This window comes from Mustela nivalis (assembly GCF_964662115.1).
Source record: "Mustela nivalis genome assembly, chromosome: 7".
Classification (NCBI taxonomy): domain Eukaryota; kingdom Metazoa; phylum Chordata; class Mammalia; order Carnivora; family Mustelidae; genus Mustela; species Mustela nivalis.
Window position 1 is genome coordinate 95,104,127 of NC_139026.1, and position 19,782 is coordinate 95,123,908.

General features: G+C 48.2%; 2 protein-coding genes and 2 long non-coding RNA genes across 4 annotated transcripts; 3 read left to right on the plus strand and 1 right to left on the minus strand.

The window, feature by feature from the left end:
• Positions 1-515: 515 nt before the first annotated feature.
• On the plus strand, positions 516-9,732 carry PA2G4 (proliferation-associated 2G4). Its single transcript, XM_082741741.1, has 13 exons — positions 516-1,085; positions 2,989-3,117; positions 3,397-3,502; positions 3,594-3,663; positions 3,879-3,971; positions 6,665-6,728; positions 6,955-7,033; positions 7,183-7,261; positions 7,357-7,490; positions 7,793-7,887; positions 8,001-8,128; positions 8,288-8,341; positions 8,571-9,732. Exons 1-13 carry the CDS (start codon positions 998-1,000, stop codon positions 8,634-8,636), a joined length of 1,185 nt encoding a protein of 394 aa, XP_082597867.1. The 5' UTR covers positions 516-997; the 3' UTR covers positions 8,637-9,732.
• Positions 9,733-12,317: 2,585 nt separating this feature from the next.
• LOC309869945 lies at positions 12,318-13,705 on the plus strand. The gene is made up of 4 exons (XR_014314381.1): positions 12,318-12,601; positions 12,716-12,740; positions 13,129-13,151; positions 13,434-13,705. It is a non-coding gene; the product is annotated as an uncharacterized lncRNA (long non-coding RNA).
• On the minus strand, positions 12,715-13,785 carry LOC309869946. Its single transcript, XR_014314382.1, has 2 exons — positions 13,427-13,785; positions 12,715-12,751 (listed from the first exon to the last, which is right to left on the minus strand). It is a non-coding gene; the product is annotated as an uncharacterized lncRNA (long non-coding RNA).
• Positions 13,786-14,195: 410 nt separating this feature from the next.
• Positions 14,196-19,593, plus strand: ZC3H10 (zinc finger CCCH-type containing 10). The gene is made up of 3 exons (XM_082741751.1): positions 14,196-14,295; positions 15,074-15,137; positions 16,577-19,593. Exon 3 carries the CDS (start codon positions 16,632-16,634, stop codon positions 17,937-17,939), a length of 1,308 nt encoding a protein of 435 aa, XP_082597877.1. The 5' UTR covers positions 14,196-14,295; positions 15,074-15,137; positions 16,577-16,631; the 3' UTR covers positions 17,940-19,593.
• Positions 19,594-19,782: the final 189 nt, after the last annotated feature.

Consider the following 19,782-nt stretch of genomic DNA (forward strand, 5'->3'; position numbering starts at 1 on the left):
TACTAGGGATCTCTTTACAGGACAACCCACCGGGAATAAGAAAAAAACCCAGAAAACCCACGTTTGCGAAAAAGCCTTACTGATGTGCCTCGTGAGGTGGAACACTGAAACTCCCGTATGTTTCAGAACTCTTACTCTTGAAAAAGTCTGTATGAACACTTCCCTTGGTTGCCATCAAAGCCTATTGTTGGAACAACAGTGCCATCTTCAGTGGAGTCTGGCTTCTAGACTGGGAGGCTGTGAACGGATGATCTCTCCGGACTCCGCTGCCCAGTTAGCCCCCGCTTGTTGCACCCTTGGTCTCCTACCACAGCGCTCTTGCCCCTCCCCGACCCCCAACATCAGAGGATGATTGGACCCGCTGAGCCGGTCCCGCCGGCCGCTCTGGGGATCTGGGGAAGGGCGCACCCAGCCTCCCCGCCCTGACTGTAGTCACTCCCCTATCGCCGAGGCTCCACCCTGCTCCACCCTGCGGGGCTGCCTCTACTCTCCTGGCCCCGCCGTAGCTCCGCCCCTTCTCCCTTTAGCCCGCCCCTCCCTATTACGGGTTCTAGCTCAGTGCTCCTGGTGGATGTGGTTTTTCCGGGAGAGACCACGCTTCCCCTCAAGCTCGCCAACGGCTCCGCCTTCCTGCCGGAGCCTGACCCTTCCCAGCGTGCTCGGCGACTCCGGCGTGCGAGGCCCTTGGAGGGCAAGGCCCCAGGGCCTGGCTGAGGGGCGCGAAAGGCGGGCTGGGAATTGTAGTTCAAAAGTCGGCAAGGTCGGCTAGAGGCGGGGTGTAGAAAGGACTCGTCGTCCCAGCGTGCCTTGTGCTTCAGCCCGCGCGCTCTCAGCTTCTCGCTCTCGCCCGCCCGCCTGCTCCCCTGCTAGATCGCGCTTTTGCTCGCGCTCTCCTCGCGGATCGAAGGGGCTCTAGCCACAGCCTGCGGCTGGAAGGGAGGCAGAGGCGGAGGCTCAGGGGAAACGAGGTTGCAGTGGTGGTGGTGGTGGTGGGAAGATGTCGGGCGAGGACGAGCAGCAGGAGCAAACTATTGCCGAGGACCTGGTCGTGACCAAGTATAAGATGGGGGGCGACATCGCCAACCGTGAGTGCGGGCCTTGGGGGTCCGGGGATCGAGGCTGAGAGGGGGAGGCAAGGGGGACGGGACTGGGCTGGCTCCGGAGGGGCTGGAGCGGTGGGGTCATGCAGAGTGAGGTACTGAGGGCCCCTCTCCGGTCCGCTGGGGGTGGCGTGGTGGGAAGACTCCGTGTTGCGCCTGGGACCTGAGCCGCCAGGCCTGGGCTGGAGTCTGGGGAGGTGCGGGCCCGCTACCGGGAAGAGCGCAGAGCGAGGGCCCCCAGCCGTCTCGGACCTTAGGCCGTTAATCAGGAGTCAGGGTGCATCTTAAGCCCCTCACCCCTAGCTCCGGATCCCTGCCTTCTCTGGTTCTGGCAGCGGCAAGGCCACCTCGAAAAGGAAGCGCCCAGCTGTTGGCGACGGAAGCGCCCCTCTATTTTGTTTTGGCTCCGCGGCGTCAGGGGCCCAGCCGGCACGTGTCGCCGGGTTCCCATGCGGATCGCCGGCTCTCTTCTTCCGCTACCGTCCCTGACACCAGCTTCCTTACCACGTGCTTTACTGGAGTCTTGCGTTTTTTACTTCAACTCCTTAGCTGGTGGGGCTCCCTTCTACCCTTGGGCCAGTTCAGGGACCGTTGGAGGGAACTCCTGGAGATCTAACACAGCTCTTGAAGATCTATCTGGCTTTCCTTGAAGTTACTCATTACTACCAACTATCTGTGCAGATAGCCTTAGTTAGCCATCAAATTTGATTGTTCTCTGGGGCTTGTCAATTCTAGGAGTGTTTTGAGGTTCTCACCTCAACTAGGCAGTCTTGTGAATAGTACTGAAGGGGGGGGCTACTGATTTTAGGGTCTCAGAAGTCATCCTCATTAGGACTGTGCTCTGACCTTAGCAGCTGCCTGCCGATCTAGGCAGATGTCTTACTTTCTATTTTCTCTCTCTCCAGTTCACCTTTTCACTTTAATACCCAGTTAGGAAGACAGAAAATGGTGGGGTTTGGGCTTTTAAATGGTTTTGACAGTAAAGATAGGTATTTAGGATCCCTTTAGTCCTATGGCTGAAAACCTGAGCCTTTCACACTTCCAAAGATTCACCAAAACCTAGATGACAAAAATCAAACCTGTAGTTCAGGATAGGCCATGGAGAGGAGGACATCCACTGAACAGAACAATGTTTTATAACATAATGGGCATTTAGTGTAGTACCCCCGCTTTGGGATGCTTTTTAGTATTAGTGGCTTGAATTAGAAAAAAATGTTTTCCCTTGCAACTTACAACTCCGGGGCACTTGTGATCCCAGATACCAGTTTGAAACTTTTTTTGGGTCTTAACCCCTCTTTGAAATGTGCTAAGATCTGTAAGCCATGAGCCTGTTGAAGCCCAGGAAACTTAGATTAAGTCCCCTTGGTTTATATACTGGTTGATGAGGAAATAAATTTACACAGATTGAGATTACTAACATCTAATTGGGGTGTCTGAGAACGGAAGAAGGTAGCATTTAACAATGCATCAGCTTCGAGTCAGCATTTCTGTGTCTACCTTCCTGTTGTTCCTGACGCCTATAAATTTCTTCTAGTCTGCTTTGCAACATATGTTGGTTACCTTGGTGAGCACCCCCTTGAACTTCGTAACTGTCTTACCACGCTGCAGGGATCTTTGGAAAGTCTCCCTTGACTGGGGAGACAGATGGTGTTTATCCAGTTGTCACATTCTATAGGGAGGGAAGGGTGTGTTAATTTATTATTTTAGGAAAAGGAAGGTAGAAATTTAGTGATCATCGGTAGGTATATTCCAAGAGGCAAAACTTGTTCACTCTTTCAACCTTTGGGCAATGGCACTAGGGAATATTAGAAGCTCTAACTTTAGGTATTGTTTGGATGGTAACTTAGACAACACATGCAGGGCTGACATGGTGGGATTCTGTCCCCAGGGGTACTTCGGTCTTTGGTGGAAGCATCCTGCTCAGGTGTGTCGGTACTGAGCCTGTGTGAGAAAGGTGATGCCATGATTATGGAAGAGACAGGGAAAATTTTCAAGAAAGAAAAAGAAATGAAAAAAGGTAAAAAAAAAAAAATCCCTCACTAATTCCCCGTTTGACCCTTATTCAGTCCTGTTTGTTTTATTGTAATGCTATAACCCCTGCCCGAGCTTTGGTTGAGATATTTGGAAGTTTGGAATGGCAGGTGGGATACAAGCAGTTTCCTACCCAATCCAAACTGATTAACCAGGCAAGACCCTGAAGAAAATCCTTCCATTTTTCTGAGGGGCAGCAGGACTCCAAGAGAGATTGGGCGAGAGAGACAGCAAGGCAGTAAGGCTGATGATTGTCTCTTTACAGGTATTGCCTTTCCCACCAGCATTTCAGTAAATAACTGTGTATGTCACTTCTCCCCTTTGAAGAGCGACCAGGACTATATTCTCAAGGAAGGTGACTTGGTAAAAATGTAAGCTTAAGCCATTTTAGAGCACTTATCTTTTTCCTAAGCATTTGCGTAGTGCCAGTTGCTAATACTGTGCTCTGCTCTTGCCTTTTAGTGACCTTGGGGTCCATGTGGATGGCTTCATCGCTAATGTGGCTCACACTTTTGTGGTTGACGTAGCTCAGGTAGGTGGCCTGCTTTGAACCCTTCCACCTGTGGAGAATGGGGGAGAATAGCTGTTGCTTGCTTCTTATTCCCACCCCCTACCACCAAATACGTCTTGAGAGAGTCCCTAGAGAAATAAAAGGAGAAAAGTGTTTTCTCTCCCACTCATTGGCTAGCCTTGCATAGTGACCAGTTGAGATAAAGTGCTTTCCTGATTGCATTTCCTTATCCACAGGGGACCCAAGTAACAGGGCGGAAAGCAGATGTCATTAAGGCAGCTCACCTTTGTGCTGAAGCTGCCCTGCGCCTGGTCAAACCTGGAAACCAGGTAAGCTGTTTAGTCCCAGCTCCAAAGATGATAGAGCTAAAGATGCATTAGTCATCTATAGCTGTTCTCTTGAATCTGAGTTGCTAGCTTCTCCTGCAGCTCCCTTATAAAGCAGCTTTTTTTTTTTTTTTTTTTTTTTAAAGTAAGCTGTATACCCAAGGTGGGTCTTGAATTCACAGCCTGAGATCAAGAGTCGCCTGCTCTGCTGAGTGACCCAGCCAGGCACCCCTGATACAAACAGCTCTTTAAAGTTCGTGGTATCTTGGGGCACTTGGGTGGCTCAGTGAGTTAGGCCTCTGCCTTTGGCTCAGGTCATGATCTCAGGGTCCTGGGATCAAGTCCCGCATTGGGGGGGGGGGGCTCTTCTCAGCAGGGAGCCTGCTCCCCGCTCACGCCTGCCTCTCTGCCTACTTGTGATATCTCTCTCTCTCTCTGTCAAATAAATAAATCTTTATTTTTTTTTTTTTGTTAGTTGTATCTTAGAATGGGATTTCTGAAAGAGAAGAGACAGTTGACTAAACAGCAGTTAACTCTGAGTGCCTATCATAGATAAGTTCCATGCTTGGTGTATGGGAATATATGGTCCTTTCTTTATGGAGCCTAGAGATCCTTCCTTATTCATGTTTTGGATGTGCATCTTTTTCTAAAATAGTTTGAAGTATATCACAGTAAAACACATGGAAAAAAGAAAAAGTCTTTTTTGCCCCTTTTCCAAGTAACTTAATTACTTAACTGATCTCTGTACCCACCGTGGGGCTCAAACTCACATCCCTAGGATCAAGAGTGATCCTTCCAACTAAGCCAGTTAGGTACCCCCCCCAAAAAAAACTCAACTTTAAAAACTTATAAGACAGAAATCATCATACCAGTAGACTGGTGGCAGAGAGGGGCCAAAAGTTAGTTCTGTGCCTTGCAAGACAATATTAGGAAGCCCAACAATTAGGAACTGTCATGAGTTAATACAATTTTACATTTAGATTATGAGTGGAGATATTTTTTCTAGCATTTCATTCTTCAGGGTCCTGTTCAGTACTTAAAGCTTCCTCCCTTTTTTCCCCATGCTTTCTTGTTCTTCATCCTTTTAATCAGTTTGTACCTTATCCCCGTCGTTACTCAGTTGCATCATTTTTACTTAAACCTCTGTCTTGGTTTCCTTATAATGGTACCTACTTCATACAGCTGTTAAGCACTTGAAGAGTGCCTGGCACATAGTAAGCACTTGTGTTGGCTATAATTTGCACATTGATTTTTTTTTTTTTCTTTATATACTAACTACTGTGTTTCTCCCCTAGAAGGTAGTGTCGTATAGTGGCTATTGTATAGTTAGGACATAGATCAGAATTCTGGGTTCTTGCCCTGTTGCCACCCCTTACTGTTTAAAAATTACTTTGAGGGGAACGCCTGGGTGGCTCAATGTGTTAAGACTCTGCCTTCGGCTTGGGTCATGGTCCCAGGGTCCTAGGATCGGGCCCCGCATTGGGCTCTCTGCTCGGCTGAGAGCCTGCTTCCTCCTCTCTGCCTGCCTCTCTGCCTACTTGTGATCTCTATCTGTCAAATAAATAAATAAAATTTAAAAAAATAATAATAACTTTGAGGGCACCTTGGTGGCTCAGTTGGTTGGGCGAATGCCTTCGGCTCAGGTCATGATCCTGGAGTCCCGGGATCGAGTCCCTCATTGGGCTGTCTGCGTGGCGGGGAGTCTGCTTTTCCTTCTGACCCTTCCACTTCTCATGCTTGCTCTCTCTCAATGTCTCTCAAATAAATAAAAATAAATAAAGTTGTCATACATACATCTCCTTCTTTAAAAAATAAATAAATAGGGGTGCCTGGGTGGCTCAGTCATTAAGCGTCTTCCTTTGGCTCGGGTTATGATCCCAGAGTCCTGGGATCAAGCCCCGCATCGGGCTCCCTGATCGTCAGGAGGCCTGCTTCTCCCTCTCCTACTCCCCCTGCTTGTATTCCCTCTCTTGCTGTGTTTCTCTCTGTCAAATAAATAAATAAAGTCTAATACATAAATAAATAAATAGATAAATAAATAAAAATAGCTTTGAATTCTGATTTCCTCATCTACAAAAAAGGAAAAATAAAATTGTCCCTTATTATCACAGCGTTGTTGTGACAATTGAGATGAGCCTTATAAAGTACCTAACACATAGTTTAATAATAGTAGTTTTGTTTTTCATTTTGTTTAATGAAACAAATGAAATAGCTTAGATGGGGATCAGATCATATTCGAAAGAGGTAAAAAAGGGATAATCAGAGCTTGTTGTCCCCCTCTAAACAGAGATCTTGGAATAAACACTGGATTTGTCAGATTTATCATTAGAAAACCTGAGTTTTTTCCAGTTTCTTTCAGTTAACTGGCTTACCCCTGGGCAGATCTCTTAACTTTTCTGAGCCTCAGTTTCTATATCTTCTAAATTGGGATATGGGATATGGATCTACCCTATCCACTTATAAGAATTGTTTAGTTAGACCATCTTTTTGAAAGCACTTTGTAAAATGATAAGCAGACATGTGGTATTGTTAGGTAGTAGGAGTAATAGGGCTATGAAATGAAAAACCAGTAAGAATCATTGCTCTTGATGGAGGATATGGGGATTCTTAGTTCTTTTATCCTTTTCATTTGCATGGTAGAGAACTTTTTGGCCCCTCATACGTATCTCACCTGTTATTTGATCTTGTACTTCTAGAACACACAAGTGACAGAAGCCTGGAACAAGGTTGCCCACTCGTTTAATTGCACACCAATAGAAGGTGAGACCTCACATAACAGGGTTGTGGGTCTAAGTGCTTTAGTAGAATTAAGGATTTTGTTCCTTTGAGGACCCATCCTGGCTCTAGCACAGTCTAAGCCAAAACCCTTACTACCCCGAGTTTTCATAACCAGGCATTTTCCCTTCATTGCCTGCTCCATCAAATGATGTAGGTGGGTGGATTTGGAAACATTTTGGGATTTTAGATGGCTTTGTCCTGTCTACAGGTATGTTGTCTCATCAGTTGAAGCAGCATGTCATCGATGGAGAAAAAACAATTATCCAGAATCCCACAGACCAGCAGAAGTAGGTGCCAGTTCCACCCTTCACCTTCCCTCCGTCTGACACTACTCATAGTGTTTTCTTCCATACTCCCAGCCTCATTGTGTCTGCCTTCTACTTCAAACTCCAGGAACTACTCATTGTTTTTATGATTCCCTTTTTATTTCTTTTAGGAAGGACCATGAAAAAGCTGAATTTGAGGTACATGAAGTATATGCTGTGGATGTTCTTGTCAGCTCAGGAGAGGGCAAGGTGAGGAGAGGTTGCCAGAGCTAGCAAAGAGGGGTGACTGAGTGTGTATCCTGAGAGCACCAGCCCAAACATGACCTAACTTATTACTCTTTTAGGCAAAGGACGCGGGACAGAGAACCACCATTTACAAACGAGACCCTTCTAAACAGTATGGCCTGAAAATGAAAACTTCACGTGCCTTCTTCAGTGAGGTTGAAAGGCGTTTTGATGCCATGCCATTTACTTTAAGGTACTACAGCCTCACTTAGCAAGAACAGGACTTGGAACCGGTCTGACTCATAGACCACACACCCAGGAACACTGTTCCTTCTCCCAGCACACCCCCTCCCACCCTGCCCCTGCCTAGACTTGTAGCTCCAGCCTGCATGCACGCCTTCTCTCCCTCTCCCCATTGCCCTCTCATTGAAGATAATGGGAAAGAGTGATCCTGAGCATGATTGCTGCCTGAGGGTAGGAGCTATTTAAAGCCATGAGGAAAATGCTAAGACTTGGTGGGGGGTAAAGAGACCTGAATTTGTCTTCCCCCACCAGAGCATTTGAAGACGAGAAGAAGGCCCGGATGGGTGTGGTGGAGTGCGCCAAACATGAACTGCTGCAGCCATTTAATGTTCTCTATGAGAAGGAGGGTGAGTTCTGAGAGCTTTGCTTAGGAGCCCCTGGTTAGGGTCCCCTCCCTCTAGCTTACAGAAAAGAGTATGACGAGGGGGCATTTTACCAAAACACTTCCTTTCTCCTTTAGGTGAATTTGTTGCCCAGTTTAAATTTACAGTCCTGCTCATGCCCAATGGCCCCATGCGGATAACCAGTGGTCCCTTTGAACCTGAACTCTACAAGTCTGAGATGGAGGTCCAAGATGCAGAGCTAAAGGTCAGTGTGTGATGGAAAGTGTGAGCACATGGCACCTGTCCTGGGAGTGAGGGTGAGGTGTCAACAAAGTCCTGAAAAGAGGTGTGATACTGAGAGTGACACTTCGTGTTTCCTCTGCATTGCTCAGAATTTGTTATCCTTCTTCCTCCTCTTGTCCAGGCCCTCCTCCAGAGTTCTGCAAGTCGGAAAACCCAGAAAAAGAAAAAAAAGAAGGTATGTTTTGATCTTTGCTGTCTGGCATGATGAACCTGATTCCTCTTTAGTCTACCTTCCTGGGTTGTGGTGGGCATACATATTTCTGTATAACCTTATTGCCTCCCTTCCCCCTCCTCCCACCTCAGCCCTGACCTAGAGCATTAGTATATTTTTGTCTTTGGTCTCCCAGATACTATTGCAAGTAGCTGGGAACTGAGAAGTCTTCCTCTCCTTTCCATGAATATAGGCCTCCAAGACTGCAGAGAATGCCACCAGTGGGGAAACATTAGAAGAGAATGAAGCTGGGGACTGAGGTGGGTCCCATCTCCCCAGCTTGCTGCTCCTGCCTCATCCCCCTCCCACCACACCCCAGGCTCTGTGAAGTGCAGTTCGTCTTCTCCACCCAGGACCGCCAACAGAGCAGGGTCTCCCTGCCCCCATCCCTGTCCCCACCCCAACCCCTTCCAACAACAACCAGCTCCAACTGACTCTGGTCTTGGGAGGCCAGGCTTCCCAACCACTGAAGACTACTTTAAATAGAAAAGAGAAATTGAATAATAAAATCAGGAGTCAAAATTCATCGTCTTCAAGCCCCTCTTTCTAGCCTTTTTCTACTACTCTCTGCTTGGTCAAGGTTTATGGCCCTACACCAGAACAGGGAGAAGGCTAAAGTAGCCACCACCACTAAAAACTCAGCTGAAATTTTTTTATACCACTTTGGTATCAGCATTTTCCCATCTGTGGGGCTTGTTCCTCTCTTTTCCCACTCTCCCCAGGTATTTTATCAGGCCTCAAAATAGAGAGGAGCTATATTCCTCAGATTGTTTTTATTCACATGCGGCAGATTCCTTTTGTGATCCAGACTGTCTGGTTAGGCCCCTCTCATTTTTAGGAGCCGGAGCCTGCATTTACCAAGGGATTCTCATCTGTCAAATGGATCTTCATTTGTAAATCTCTTTAGTCATTTTTGTTCCACAGGACCTTTTTTTTTTTTTTTTTTTTTTTTTTTTTTTTTTTTTTTTTGTCTTCACAAAGCTGTAAAGGAGTAATCCATCTCAACCTTGTCCATTTCTTTGGAGTCAGTGGGGGTGGTGCATTCCCCTGCTCCATTTTAGAAACCTGGGCTGGAAGCTCAACTGTGGTTTTGTTCCCTGTTTGAAATATTTTGCCCTCCCTCCCTGAAAGAAAGACCAGGAACCGGAGGAGCAGACTGACTGAAGAGACAACTCCTAGCTTTTTGAAGCTGTGGACTTGGATTGGATGAATTGCTAGGGGTTTGGAGAGAAAGGTGATGGATTCCAGTACCTCTGGCATGTTGTCCCAGGGAACTAGGGCTCCCGCTAACTTATGAGGTTTTTAAACATGTTGAAAATGACATGGCGTTAAAATAAATTTGGATTTGCTCATAATCATGTGCCTTTGTATGCTGCTCTTATTTAATGGGAGGTGGGGGAAATGTTAGTTGATGTGATGGCCATTTGGAACTAGTTCTACATTCCCATATTCTGCCTTTCTAAAATGAGAGAGAGTGTGGGTTGGGAAAAACCTAAATCCTGGGTTTTCTGAATGAAGACAGTACATTTTTTATGAAAGTTTCTGAATTTCTCTAAAGTCTTTTTTTTTTTAAGATTTTATTTATTTGACAGAGAGATCACAAGTAGGCAGTGAAGCAGGCAGAGAGAGTAGTGGGTAAGGAGGCTCCCTGCTGAGCAGAGAGCTCCACGCAGGGCTTCATCCCAGGACCCTGAGATGACCTGAGTGGAAGGCAGAGGCTTTAACCCACTGAGCTACTCAGGTGCCCCTAGAGTAACCTTGGTGACAGTTTGGGATAAGGTGTACTGCAAAAAATAAAGCACTGTCTACAAATGTTTATTTTGATTTAGGAAGCCAGGAAGAATGCCTTTACTAGTATTCAATTTTTCAGGGCCAGTCTGAAATGGATAATTTATTAGCCTATCTTAGATGTGAAACATTGCTGACCAGGATATCCTATAGTAAACAAAACTGGACATAGCTCCCTTCGTAAGAGCTTATAGGCTGCAGTCAACCCCTGAACAATAGCATTTTTGACTTCCCAAAGCTTAATAAAGCCTGCTCTTGACCAGAAGCTATATGATAACAGTTCATTAGCACATTTCACACGTTATATGCATTATATACTCCATTACAGAGCTAGGAAAGCGAGAAAATGCATTTACATTATTGTGTGTATGGGCGCCTGGGTGGCTCAGTGGGTTAAGCCTCTGCCTGCAGCTCAGGTCATGATCCCAGAGTCCTGAGATGGAGCCCTGCATCATATCTCTCACACACACACAGAAACACACACCCACTCTGCTCAGCAGGGAGTCTGCTTCTCTCTGCCTGCCTCTCTGCCTACTTGTGATCTCTATCAAGTAACTAAATAAAATCTTTTTTAAAAAGGTTTACAGTATTTTGTGTAGAAACTACACAGGTACCTGTACCAATGGCAGTCAAACCTGTGTTCAAGTGTCAACTGTAGTAGCCAATCAACAGGTGAAATCCTGGTGAACTTGATATAATGTTGCTGGGTTTTTTTATTCTCAAAAATTTTTCATCATCTGTATATGTGCTGCCGAAGCAAGCACAATTTTTCATATTCTGATGGTGACAATACTAGAACTACTTAAAATCTTGGAACATGAGCCCTAAGTGTTAAAAACAAGAAACGTTTTTTTCCAGAGTTAAAAAGGTGAGGTGTTACTGTATAAATTATAAAGGGAAATTATGGAAAAAAGATGATCACAAACAGCCTTACAGTCTCTTACTATAGAAGTAAGGTGGGGGTGGGGGGCTCCTGGGTGGCTCAGTCGCTGAGCGTCTGCCTTCAGCTCAGGCCAGGATCCTGGTGTCCTGGAATGAAGCCCCGCACCAGGTTCTCTGCTCTCTCTGCCCCACTCCCCCTGCTTGTGTTCCGTCTGTTTCTCTCTTTGACAAAATCTTTGGGGGTTTTCTTAATATATTTAAAGATTTTATTTATTTATTTGACAGACAGAGACCACAAGTAGGCAGAGAGCAGGCAGGCGGGTGGCGGGGGTGGGGGTGGGGGAGCAGGCTCCCCGCTGAGCAGAGAGCCTGATTGGGGGGCTCAACCCCACGACCCTGAGATCAAGACCCGAGCTGAAGGCAGAGGCTTAACCAACTGAGCCACCCAGGTACCCCTAATCTTTGGGGTTGTTTTTTTTTTTTTTTTTTTTTTAATTTATTAGAGCGAGAGAGGGAACACAAGCAGGGGGAGTGGGAGAGGGAGAAACAGGCTCACCGCTGAGAGAGGAGCCTGATGCAGGGTTCGATTCCAGGACCCCAGGATCATGGTCTGAGCTGAAGGCAGACACTCAACGACTGACTGAGCCACCCAGGCAACCCGATAAATAAAATCTTACAAAGAAAAAAAGTGAAGTCTGTATGGTATGGGGTTCTTTTTCATCCTTCCTAAGTCAAGTTTCCCTATAGCAAAAACTATGGGTATGTTTTCCGAGTGCTTTTGACCTGACCATACCTTGTGACTGGAAGTTCTCTAACAGCAAACATTCTCACTCTAGAGAAGACAGCTGATCTAGCTTCCTCTGTCCATTGATTTGATCTTCACCCCGAGGTAGAGGGAAAGTCACGGAAGTATTTTCTGAACAAGATGCATTGTGCCCAGGAACCTTGTGACATTCAGCCTCAGGTATTGTGGGGAAAGACCTTACGGGGTTGACAAGAAAAAAGCGTTGATCTAAATGACAAAGGTCTCTTTTTGTAGTATGAAGGCTTTCTCGACTCCCCACTTTACATCCTCCCAAGTAATCTTAGGACCTTCGTAAGTTCCGTGATAGAATCTCCCTAAAGCAATTTAGAAAACACACCAGTAAAACAAATTGGGAATTTTTGTAGACTCCGCACCTATCCATAATAAAATGGAGGGTATCCCGCGAAACTCTAACTCCCATGAAGCAGTGAGGGGGAAGGCGGAAGTCGCTATCGTAGGCTCGTCCGCACGTCTCGGTCCCATATTGGAAATATGTGCGCATGTTGAAATAATACAATGTCCTCACAATAAAACTGGGCGAGGGGAATTTTGTAACGCAAATAAAATGTTTCCAAGAGAACTGCTAACGCAATCATTTAATCCGGCACCTGAAAGGCCACTGTTACTCTACTTCGGCAGCCCCGCCCCTCGAAGGAAGATCCAAACAGCGGAAGTGACGACACAGCTCTCCGTTAAATAGCCGGAGGCGGGCCGCCGCCGCTCTCTCGGCCTTAGCGCCATCTTCTTGGGTAAGTGTTGTTTGTTCCTGTGTTGGCATTCCGTGCACAATCCATTAACATCTGATCTCTACATTTGCCATCATTACAGCAAACTAACTGTAGCCTTTTTCTCTTTACCTGTAGAAACCTCTGCACCATGAGAGCCAAGGTAAGCAGTTCCTGGCAGTAAGCTGAGGCAGTAGCGATGGGTGATGGGTGGAGGGATAGCCAGGCAAGAGAAGTCCGCCATGGTTCCGAGCCGCTGGGTTCTCAAGGGTGCCCAAGAGCTAGTAGGGGAGGAAAAATAATTGGGGAGAAGCAGAGGAGGGGAGTAAGTACTGTGGGTAGAGGGGGCGGGAGTAGAAAAGCGCACGCAAGATTCAGGTTTATATCCGCGGGTGAGAGTGGAAGTCCAAATTGATAGGGTTACTGCGACTAAGCTCTCCTACTTAGGAACCCGCCAGGTTTTAAATAATGTCCTTCACACCCCTGCCTAGACCTGTACTAAAGCTAATCTCTTGTTTTATTCACTGCGTCTGGTTATGATCGATTGCCAGTGGAGGAAGAAGCGAATGCGCAGGTATGTTAAGACTTGACCGTCCGAAACAGGAAAAGGGAAGTGTAGCGTGCCTTGGACAAGACGTGGGAGGAGTATTTGGTTTAGAAATATAAAAGAACTTAGGTGAAAAACAATTCTAAGTATTGACTTTACTAGTACGGGATTGAACACAATAAAGATGGTAGGACCGAAGTGCTCGTTTGTTTTGCTACCCCAGGTATCTGATGCAGATTTTTAGGATGGGAGGGAAAGACTGAATTTGGGTTTGTGGGCAGGAGATGTATTTCCGTGTCTACTTTTCAGGCTGAAGCGTAAAAGAAGAAAGATGAGGCAGAGGTCCAAGTAAACCGCTAGCTTGTGCACCGGTGGAGCCACAGAAGCAGAAATATGGAAAGCCAGAGGCCAGGGACGCTGTTACCAATTGTTGGGCTGCATGCCTACTCTCTAGAGCTTGATTCAATGGATCTAGACCATCCATCGCCGTCTGATCGCAGCTACCACCTTTGAGAGACCCGCCTTGTTCATACCAAAACCGGCTCTTTTGGCCCTTTGCCCTGGACCTGTGACTTTTCGGGACTGTTTTCATTTGTGGCTGAATGTAACACGTGTACAATAAATCATCTCTTCTGCTGTCTTAGCTGAAGGAAAAAAATGGTTTTGTCTGATACGTGGTTTTTATGGTTCCATTGGCTGGGGTTCTGGATCACTGTGCTGTAGAGTGTCCCGCCACATGGGCTACAGCCGGGTTGTGAATCCGGCCCTGGCCAACCGGCCCCACGGCTGTCGAAGCTACATAACTGGGTGGCCCTTCCCGTATTAGGGTAGTACACGCAAGGGGACGGGTTTCAACCTGGTTCGCGACCAAGTTAGGGGCAAACGACGATCCCTCCCCAACTCTTGTCAGAACCTCGGTTACTAAGTTACCGCTTTGGGGGTCTTACTGTGCGGCTGGGTTGGGTTGCTATGGTGACACGCAAAGCTTGCTGGGAACTTCCTGCGGCTAGTCGCTAGCCGCACAAGTACTTTGCGTACCATAGAGTAGTTCCGGGTCTGTAGCTAGAGCGTCATTTCTTCCGCAGGAAGCGGAAGGGCGATAGGGTAGGCGGCTCTTTGTCGAAGCTACAGGACCGGCAGGCGGCAGCAGCAACTACGGCGGCGGCGGCAGGTGAGGGAGGCGGGAGACTTAGGTGGAGGCCGCGCCCGGAGGGGAGGAGTCGGGGCCGGCCCAGCAGCTGGGCTCGACCGGGCTACACAAGGCCCCCCAGGACCGAGCTGTTTCTTTCTCACGCCCCAGGGCCGAACCCTTTTTCTGACTGACCCTGCTTCGCGAGCAAACGCCAGCTTCGTGACGTCACAGCCCTGCCCATCCCCGCAGCTTGATGTCACCTGGAGTCCCCCCTTCCCGCTTCACTTATGCTTCCTTAATGTCTTCTTCGTCTGGTTCACGGCTGAGCGCCGGTCGCACTGCACAGAACCTGGCAAACTAGAAGACTTGCTGTGGGAAACTCCTAGGACTTTCCCCCCAAACTCTGGGGTGTCGCGAAGCGTCATAATCACCGCCTCCAAGTCTAATCAGCCATCCCATTGCACTGTCAGTTGCTGCTCTTGCACGGCTCCCCATTCGTAGTGAATTAACTTCAAGCCTAGGCCGGGCTCTGATCCCCACATCTTCCTTCATCTTGAGGCAGGGCACCTCTCACCCTTTGGTCACCCAGGGCTGGTTTTCCAACCCATTCTCCTAGGCTCTCCAGATTAGTTCTGTCTTATTCTTCTTACTGACAACTTCTCCCTTTGACAGGTGAAGTTCAGCTTGAACTCGCAGGAAACCTTGGAAGTGTTCAGAGCTCTTGCCATTTTGTCAAACTTCTTTATTTTAACGTCTTATAGTTCTCTGTTCTTACCCCTTCTCCCACCCAAGTCTCTCGTTTTTTATTCCTGTTCAGAACCCAGCAGTGATGTGGAGGTGGAGAACCACAGGAGCCCCGGACTTCACCTGAGCTACCTCAGGTATTGAACTATCCTGGGAGAGTTGGGTGGGGAGGAGTATTATATCTGATTATCAGCCTCTGGTGGGAGCTGCAGCATGGTTCAGACTCAGAGAGATGGTATTTATTTTTTTACCAGGTCCTTTCACTTTTAGTAAAAGTTTGATTCTTCCTTAATATCCTTCTTTTTTCCTTGGTTGTTTCGATTTGGGGACTACATCCTTTTGGAGGAAGAGGATCCCTCTTCTTTTACAGATTTACCTGTAATCCTGGTCTCTGATCTGGTTGGTTTATTTTAGGAAGGTTTAAAGGCAAAGTCAAGGCAATGGAAAAGGTGATTGGGGGGAGATGAAGACCAAAGAAACCAGTAAAGATTTCCTTATACTCAAGTGGAAACAGTATGAAGTTTTCCTATTTGAACAGCAGGGGGAGCCTGATCACTGCCTTAGAAAGGCTTATGAGGTCAGACACGTGGTGGCAGGGACTCCTAGTCTTTTTGGGGGTGGGGAGAGGGGAGGGCTCGAACCAGGGCAGTGGACTGACATTCCAGAGCTCTCTTGGGAAAGAGGAGACTTAAAAAGCTTTTATAGAGTCTATAAATAAAGAGGATCTTTATGGGGTGAGGAATGGTGTGGTTTGATGTCAGTGGGATCTAATGGGGAATGAAAGGGGTGTGTAGAATGGAAAAGAAAGGTCACTGGTTCTTGTGAAATTAACTCCTTCCTCCCACCTTGGTCTTACCGCAGATGGTTTTGTCCTTTGGGGGTCTAGAAGCGGAGATTTCAGCTGTAGAACTCTTACCCTGAAATGGAGTAGAGGGGGGTGACCACATGGATTGAGAACAGTGGTGAGCTGGGAGGGAATACTAAAAAATGATAGATTTAGGGACTGCCCTCAAGCTGGTGACACCAGTCTCTTAGGACTTCCTGGGGTGTAGAGATCTGATACTTCACAGTGCCCTCATGTAAAAGAGGGGTTAAAAGAAGTTTTGTCTGCAGTGCCCCATTATCCAGAGCCGTAGTAAGCTCACCAACCCATCTTGGCCACTTCCCAGTCTCCTCCTAACCTATTGAGACACTGAGACAGCAGTTTTAATTTCACTTCCTCAACTTTAATAAGGTCAGCTCGGAAGGGGAAATAAAACCCAACACTCTTTTCTCCTTGCCCCCTCTTTGGCCTAACATCATTGGTGGGATGAGGTGGCTTCACCCCAGCTCCCTCCCTCCCCACCCCATTAGCCAGGCTAGTGTGAATCATTCTGAACCAGACCAGGTGCACAAGGGCCTGGGCGGGACTTCTGACAAGCCAGCCAGTCCAGCCAGAATTCTCATCCCTTAGATTTTCCACCTCCAAAGCCATTGCCCCTCTGGCCTGCTTTTTGCTGGACTGCCTGCTCTATAGCTGGGAAGAATGTGGCCTCTCTGGAAGATTCCTGTTTGACACGGTTCTCCTCTTTCCTAGTGGTCACCAAGGGTGGCAAGAAAAAGAAGAAAGCCCTGAGTTGGGGGGGACCAGGATGCCTGACCGGGACAGCTATGCCAACGGCACTGGGAGCAGCAGTGGAGGCCCTGGAGGCGGTGGCAGTGAGGAGGCCAGTGGGGCAGGGGCAGGCAGTGGCGGGGCCAGCTCAGATGCCATCTGTAGAGACTTCCTAAGGAATGTGTGCAAGCGAGGCAAGCGTTGCCGCTATCGTCATCCAGACATGAGTGAGGTATCCAACTTGGGGGTGAGCAAAAATGAGTTCATCTTCTGCCATGACTTCCAGAACAAGGAGTGTAGCCGCCCAAACTGCCGATTCATCCATGGCTCCAAGGAGGATGAGGATGGTTATAAGAAGACAGGAGAGCTTCCCCCTCGGCTGAGGCAGAAAGTGGCAGCGGGCCTGGGCCTTTCACCGGCTGACCTGCCCAATGGCAAGGAGGAGGTCCCTATCTGCCGTGACTTTCTCAAGGGTGACTGCCAGAGAGGAGCCAAGTGCAAGTTCCGCCACCTGCAACGGGATTTTGAGTTTGATGCTCGGGGTGGAGGAGGCAGCGGTGGCGGTGGCTCAGCAGGCCCGGTACCCCCAGGACGACGTCATGACCTCTATGATATCTACGACCTCCCTGACAGGGGCTTTGAGGACCACGAGCCAGGCCCCAAGCGCCGGCGAGGTGGATGCTGCCCCCCAGATGGCCCCCATTTTGAATCCTATGAATATAGTCTGGCTGCACCGAGAGGCGTGGAGTGCAGGCTGCTGGAGGAGGAGAATGCCATGCTCAGGAAGCGGGTGGAGGAGCTAAAGAAGCAGGTCAGCAACCTGCTGGCCACCAATGAGGTACTGCTGGAACAAAATGCCCAGTTCCGCAATCAGGCCAAGGTCATGACCCTGAGCTCTACTGCACCAGCGACGGAGCAGACTCTGGCCCCCACCGTGGGCACTGTTGCCACTTTTAACCATGGCATTGCCCAGACTCACACTACTCTCAGCAGCCAGGCTCTACAGCCTCGCCCTGTATCCCAGCAAGAACTGGTGGCCCCCACTGGAGCTCCAGCTGCTCCCCCAACTAATGCTGCACCTCCTGCTGCTCCACCACCCCCACCCCCACACTTGAACCCAGAGATCACGCCATTGTCGGCTGCTCTGGCTCAAACAATTGCCCAGGGGATGGCACCCCCACCTGTCTCCATGGCTCCCGTGGCTGTATCTGTGGCTCCCGTGGCCCCTGTGGCTGTATCGATGGCCCAGCCCTTGGCGGGAATCACGATGAGCCACACCACCACTCCCATGGTGACTTACCCCATCGCTTCCCAGAGCATGCGTATCACAGCCATGCCACACTGAGGGGGCTAATGGACACTCCCGGGGTATAGCCTCCCAGGGCTGCGGTCGAGGGGCCCTTACCCGCTCGCCTAGCCCTCCCAGGCCCTGTCTGAAGGGCTCACTTAAGAACTTAAGTGAGCCCTAGGATGAGAGACTACAAGGAGTTTGCTTTTTGAGAAGGGATTGGGCTGGTCTGTTTTCTCTCACCTCCCTTTTATGAGGGTCCTCTTGTCCATCTTCCTTCAAGCCTCACAGAGGGGGCCTTGCGTAGGAGTGCAAACTGAAGCCAGCAGAGAGGAAGGACTGACCGAGGGGCTGTATGTCCCCTGATGGGAAGATGGGGACATCCTGGTCTTGTCCTCTTTTCTGCATAGCACAGGTTTCAGCACTGGCTTTGTAAGAAAACAAAAAAACAAAAAACCCTGCCTAGAGGGAAAGCCAGGAAAGATTGGGAAGCGGGTGGCCAGGAGAGAAGGCCTGATCGGAGCCTTTAGACAATTGGAGGCCTAGCGGAGTTGGACAATACAGGAACTGTTCCTGGGCCCATGGGAAGGTGGGGACCATAGTACTCCAGCCCAGAGACGAGGGGAGCTTTTCTTACCTTGGCTTGGCCTGGAAATCCATAGGGCCGGGCCCACCACTTTCCAAAGAAATAAAAAAAGAATTATTTTTAACAAATGGAGGCAGTGAAAACTTGCTTAGATATTCTGTATGGAAGATAGGAGCGGTAAATAGATCTCATGCCAAAATGGGATAAAGACCCCCCACCCTCACATAGTTTGGGTAAGGTTGGACTGAGGTCAGGTGAAGGGTAGAGACCCAGAATAAGACCAAATGGGGCTTTGTGGGGTAAAAACACTGGAGCCACCCAGTCTAGTTTAAAAATAGTCCCATCTGTTTCTGGTTTCTATCTGCATGTACTACTCCCAGGATACCTTAGTAACCAGGGCTCCTGGGGTCATTTAGGGGGGCAGGTACTAAGGAGGGTGGCTGTGCTGGGAAATGGCAATGGGCTATGTATTGACAGATCCTTTCCTTATTCAAACAGTAGGGCAGGTGGCAGTTGCTCTCTGAGTTGTTGATGGCAGTTAATATCCCCCATCCCTTCCTCAGTTACAATGCCTTAAGCCTTCAAGGCTTGGGAGGTGCTAGGAAAAGGAAAGTTCTTCTGGGGACACGAGCCTCGGTGTTCATCTCTTCCCGCTGCCTCCAAAAAGAACCACAGAGGTTTTAAATCCATTTTTAAGAGTCAGTAAGGCCAGGGACCCCCATAGCCAATCCTTAGTTCCTCCTGAGCTCATGGTTGATGTAGGGGAAACAACTCAGGTGTCTGATGGGACAGTGGATTTGGGGTAGAGAAAGTGATCCTGAGTTGTGCTTCCCCCATTGTATCTCCTGCTACCTCTTGCTTTCTTGTCTGGTTGATCACTCAGGTTACACCTGGGGTTGGAGATGGTGGGCTAAGTCAAGGTTGGTCATAAAAAAAGAAAAATGGCCTAAAGACTAAAAGTGGTCAAATACTGAAATACTGTTTGTGGACTTTAGAAACCACACGTTGATAAGCTTAATGTTGATTTTTTTTTTGGCACAATTCTGGATTATTAAAAGAGATGGTTTATAAACATTTAGAGACAAATGTGATCATAGATACCAACATGAGTTCATCCCAGCCAAATCCTGACTGTTTTCTTTTTGCTGAGTATCTCTAAAGAGGTAGTTGGGAAACTGTAGACATTGTATGTTCTTTATTAACATAAGACCAGCTAAAGGCCACCAGGAATACACCTATAGCCAAATAAGCTGGGGTTAATGCTCACTGGAGTAGTGGAGAAAGCATGGCACATGGGATCCATGGTGTGTCCTA

Coding starts and splice junctions, on each gene's coding strand:
- PA2G4 (XM_082741741.1), top strand. CDS start 998: ATGTCGGGCGAGGACGAGCAGCAGGAGCAAACTATTGCCGAGGACCTG. Junction 1,086..2,988: donor GGGGGGCGACATCGCCAACC/GTGAGTGCGGGC, acceptor TTCTGTCCCCAG/GGGTACTTCGGTCTTTGGTG. Junction 3,972..6,664: donor TGGTCAAACCTGGAAACCAG/GTAAGCTGTTTA, acceptor TTGTACTTCTAG/AACACACAAGTGACAGAAGC.
- ZC3H10 (XM_082741751.1), top strand. CDS start 16,632: ATGCCTGACCGGGACAGCTATGCCAACGGCACTGGGAGCAGCAGTGGA.